The sequence below is a fragment of the Sesamum indicum genome, linkage group LG13, assembly GCF_026168435.1.
Source record: "Sesamum indicum cultivar Baizhima isolate 11 linkage group LG13, ASM2616843v1, whole genome shotgun sequence".
Taxonomy (NCBI): domain Eukaryota; kingdom Viridiplantae; phylum Streptophyta; class Magnoliopsida; order Lamiales; family Pedaliaceae; genus Sesamum; species Sesamum indicum.
The window spans coordinates 3,258,574-3,262,813 of NC_142669.1; the positions used below are offsets into that span (position 1 = coordinate 3,258,574).

Here is a 4,240-nt window from a genome sequence, read left to right on the forward strand (position 1 = left end):
CGCGTCTTCAGGTGCTGCAAGATCGTCCTATTAGTCACTTCTGTCTGTCCGTTCACTTGAGGGTTCGCGATTGCTGTAAAGTGTTGTGCGATCTTGAGTTCCTTACACCATTCTGTAATCTTCCTTCCCTGAAATTGGGTGCCATTATCAGAAATTAGAATATTGGGTATTCTGAACCTGCAAATGATGTTTTTCCAAATGAAGTTGATGACTTCTTTCTCGAATATCTTGGCCACGGCCTCTGCTTCGACCCACTTGGAGAAGTATTCTACTGCCACAATGATGAATTTCTTCTGAGCTTGGGCAGGGGGAAAAGGCCCAACAATGTCAATTCCCCATTGGTTGAATGGACACGCTATTCTGATCGGCTCCATCGGCGTCGCAGGTTGGTGTATCAGAGACGCATACTTTTGGCAACTTTCGCACTTCCTCACCAAGTCTTTAGAATCTTTGACTAAGGTTGGCCAGAAGTATCCTTACCGTGTGATTTTTTGGGCCAACTATCTCGCACCTGAGTGGTTTCCGTAGCTTCCTTCGTGGATCTCACGCATCACGTAAAGGGCTTTCTCCTCGTCTAAACATTTCAAGAGGGGGCCATCCACTGTTTGCTTGTAGAGTTGACTTGATAGCATGGTGAACCGAGCAGCTCGAAACTTTACTCTTTTTGCGGCAATTGGATCGGCAGGCAAGGTACCGTCCTCAAGGTACTTGACAATTTCATCTTTCCATGACTTAGCTTCAGAGGCCATCTGTACCTCTGCTTTGCTCGCGAGAGCTGATCGCTCACGGAACAATGCTGTAGTCTTGCGATCTCTGATTCCGTCGATTGCAGCTCCAAATTTGGATAAGGCGTCTGCCTTGTCATTTTCTGTTCTAGAAACCTGCAAAATTGAGCATTTATCAAATTTATTCATTAGCTGTCGGACAATCTCCTTGTATAACGTCATTGTCATTTCCCTTGTCTCGTACGTTCCTTCGATTTGCAGGGCAATCAACTGGGAATCCATAAAACTTCCAAATCTCCTCGTGTGCAAGCTCTAGTCCCAGTATGAGTGCCTCGTATTCCGCCTCATTATTGGTCACCGGAAAAGACAAACGAGCTGCTACCTCGATCTCAACTCCCTTGGGCCTTTGGATCAATATTCCCGCGCCCCCATTGTTAGCGTTTGAGGAACCGTCCACGTGAAGCATCCATTTCGAAATTTGTTCTTCAGCAACCAAAGGTGACTTGGGATCGCTGGAGAGCTCTGTCACAAAATCCGCCAGCACTTGCGCTTTTTGCGCGGTCCTAGGTTGGTAATCCACATCATATTGCCCCAATTCCACGGCCCATTTATTTAATCTTACAGAGGCCTCGGGTCGCGACATCACGTGTTTGAGGGGGTGATTCATCAGCACTACCACTTTATGCGACTGGAAGTAAGGTTGCAATTTCCGAGCTGTTACAACTAGAGCAAGGGCTAGCTTCTCCATCTCAGAATATCTCGACTCAGCGCCTTAAAGCAATCTTGCTAACGTAATAGATCGGATTTTGATTATTTCCTTCTTCCCTCACCAACACCGAGCTGACCGCATCCTCAGATACTCCCAAATACAAAAACAGCGTTTCCCCTTCCTTTGGATTTGCGAGCAGTAGGGGCTTTGTTAGATACTCTTTCAATTCTTGCAACGCCTTGTCACATTCGCTGTTCCATTCGAAATTCTTGGTCCGTCGCAAAACTTTGAAGAATGGGAGGCTTTTATCTGCGGATAGCGAGATGAATCTACTCAGTGAGGCAATCTTTCCCGTCAGTTTCTGTACTTCTTTGATCGTGGATGGGGGTCATAAGTTCAGGATAGCCTGGATCTTCTCGGGATTCGCTTCGATTCCGCGTTCGCTAACCATATACCCCAGGAATTTTCCACCTCCTACTCCAAAGGTGCATTTATCCAGATTCAGCTTCATTCCGTATGAGTTCATTATACTGAACGCTTGCGCGAGGTCCTCCAAATGATCCTGTGACCTCCTGCTTTTGACCAGCATATCATCTACGTATACTTCCATCTTTTTTCCTAGGAGGTCGCCAAACATCCTGTTTACCAGTCGTTGGTATGTTACACCCGCATTCTTCAGACCGAAAGGCATCATGTTGTAGCAATTGATCCCCTTGTCAGTGATGAATGAGGTCTTGTCTCTCTCTTCATTAGCCATGCGAATATGATGATACCCCTGATAGGCATACATTATCGAAAATATTTCAAACCCTGCTATTGAGTCTACCATCACGTCGATCCTTTGTAAGGGGTACGGATCCTTTGGGCAAGCTTTATTCAGATCTGTAAAATCGACGCACATGCGCAATTTTTCGGAGGATTTGGGGACAAGTACCATGTTAGAAAGCCAACTAGTGTATTGGATCTCAGATACATACCCGGCTTTAAGCAGTTTGTCGACCTCCTGTCTGATGACTTCGTTTTTGTCACTGCCAAACGATCTCTTCCTCTGCTGTACTGGTCGAGCCATCGGGTCGACGTTCAACCGGTGCACAATGACCTCAGGATCGATCCCTGTGAAATCTGATGGGCTCCATGCGAACATGTTAGCATTTCTCCTCAGGAAACCATCTCCCCATCCTTCATGTTTGCTCCTATCCGGGTTGTCTTGTCCGGCTCATTTGGTACGAGCTACACCATCTTGTACTCATCGCTGGGTTTTAAATGTTCTGCTTCGTAAGGGCGAGGCTCAACGTCTTCTTTGATTTTTCTTTTCTTCTGGCTGGGTTCCCCCTTCAGCGGTAGGTTGTAACATTTGCGATCCTCCCTTAGGTCGCTAGCTAGTTCCCCGATCCCCATTGTCTGTTGGGAATTTCATTTTCATGTGGTAGGTAGAGATAATGACCCTGAACAGATTTAAGCCTGGTCTGCCTAGAATCACATTTGTACGCGAACGGGGTATCGACCACTAAAAGCTTCACTATCAACGTCTTTCGCTTAGGCGCTTCACCCATTGATACTGGCAATTCGATCGTGCCTAGCGATGCTACCTCTCTACCTCCAAATCCTACCAAGGGGGTCCTTACTGGTTCAAGGCGGGCATTCTCTAACCCCATTTTATCAACCACATTCTTAAATATAATGTCAGCTGAGCTCCCACTATCAATCAACACTTTATGAACAGTAAAATTCGCGATGTCCAGCTTGACGACCATCGGGTCGTTCATGTCTCCACTCTCTTTCGGTCTGTCTGAACTGTCAAAGGAAATAGCTTCTTCCTCCTCAACTTTAAGAACGAACTCCCTTTCTCTGCCCGAGCTCATGGTTCTAGCGCATCTCTTTCTAGTCCTGCTCGAATCACCCGAGCTCAAGCCCCCTGCAATTGTGTAGATTACTCCTTTAGTTGGAGCATTGTTTCCGCTAGGCGGGCCTTTTTCCATTCTCGACGGGCCTGGATTTCGATCCCGACTTCTCGACCTGCTTCTCCTTGTTTCCTTACTGATCTTGCAATTTTGGGGAACTCGATCTTGAAAGTACCTTTGCCTAACCAACCTCTCAATCTCATCCTTAAGCTGGAAGCACTCCTCCGTGTTGTGCCCCATCTCACGATGAAATCTGCAATATTTGTTAGAAAACTTTTTAGAGGGGGTGTACCTGGTGTGCCTTGGCCATTTCAGAACATCTGCATTTTCAACCATCGTCAGCGCCTTCTCACGAGACATGGCCAACGGAGTGTAGTTGTGGTACTTGCGTTGGTACTTAGGCTCTCTAGGCTTCTCCGGTTTTTGTTTATTCCCTCCTCCTCTACTTTCGTACGGTCGCACTGTCACTTGTTCGCGTTCTCTCCCCTCAGAATCTTTCACGGCGTTCATCTCCTCCTCATCTATGTACTTCTGAGCTAGGGCCATCAATTGCTCCACATCGCTTGGAGGGTCGCGGGCGAGCGCTGATGTGAAGGGTCCTTTCCTAAGCCCGTGAATCAGAATACTGACGATCATGTCGATCCTCAATTCTTACACCTCTAATGTCTCATTGTTGAACCTCCCCATGAAGTTCTTCAAGGTTTCATCTTCTCTCTAGCGGATATTGAACAGATGAGTCGCCGACCTCTTCTGTTTCTTCTTACTCGCGAAATGAAAATTGAACTTTTGTACTAGCTGTTTGTAAGATTCAATGCTCCCTCGGGGCAAATTTGTGAACCATTCTTGCGCTTTCCCCATGAGCGTAGTTGCGAACAATTTCGCCATGATGGGAGTTGGTTGTCCGT

General features: G+C 46.8%; 2 protein-coding genes across 2 annotated transcripts; both read right to left on the reverse strand.

Moving 5' to 3' along the window:
• Positions 1–500: 500 nt before the first annotated feature.
• Positions 501–1,473, reverse strand: LOC148784378 (uncharacterized). Its single transcript, XM_088876808.1, has 2 exons — positions 970–1,473; positions 501–881 (listed from the first exon to the last, which is right to left on the reverse strand). The coding sequence occupies exons 1-2, from the start codon at positions 1,471–1,473 to the stop codon at positions 501–503; spliced, it is 885 nt and encodes a 294-aa protein (XP_088732934.1).
• Positions 1,474–2,813: 1,340 nt separating this feature from the next.
• On the reverse strand, positions 2,814–3,971 carry LOC105179804 (uncharacterized). The gene has a single exon (XM_011103441.1). The coding sequence runs from the start codon at positions 3,969–3,971 to the stop codon at positions 2,814–2,816; it is 1,158 nt and encodes a 385-aa protein (XP_011101743.1).
• Positions 3,972–4,240: the final 269 nt, after the last annotated feature.

What these genes read in the sequence shown, in the direction of transcription:
- LOC148784378 (XM_088876808.1), bottom strand. Translation starts at nt 1,473, where the DNA reads ATGGAGAAGCTAGCCCTTGCTCTAGTTGTAACAGCTCGGAAATTGCAA. An exon ending in GCCCTGCAAATCGAAGGAAC is followed by an intron (nt 882 to 969) that starts GTACGAGACAAG and finishes TCAATTTTGCAG; the next exon opens with GTTTCTAGAACAGAAAATGA.
- LOC105179804 (XM_011103441.1), bottom strand. Translation starts at nt 3,971, where the DNA reads ATGATCGTCAGTATTCTGATTCACGGGCTTAGGAAAGGACCCTTCACA.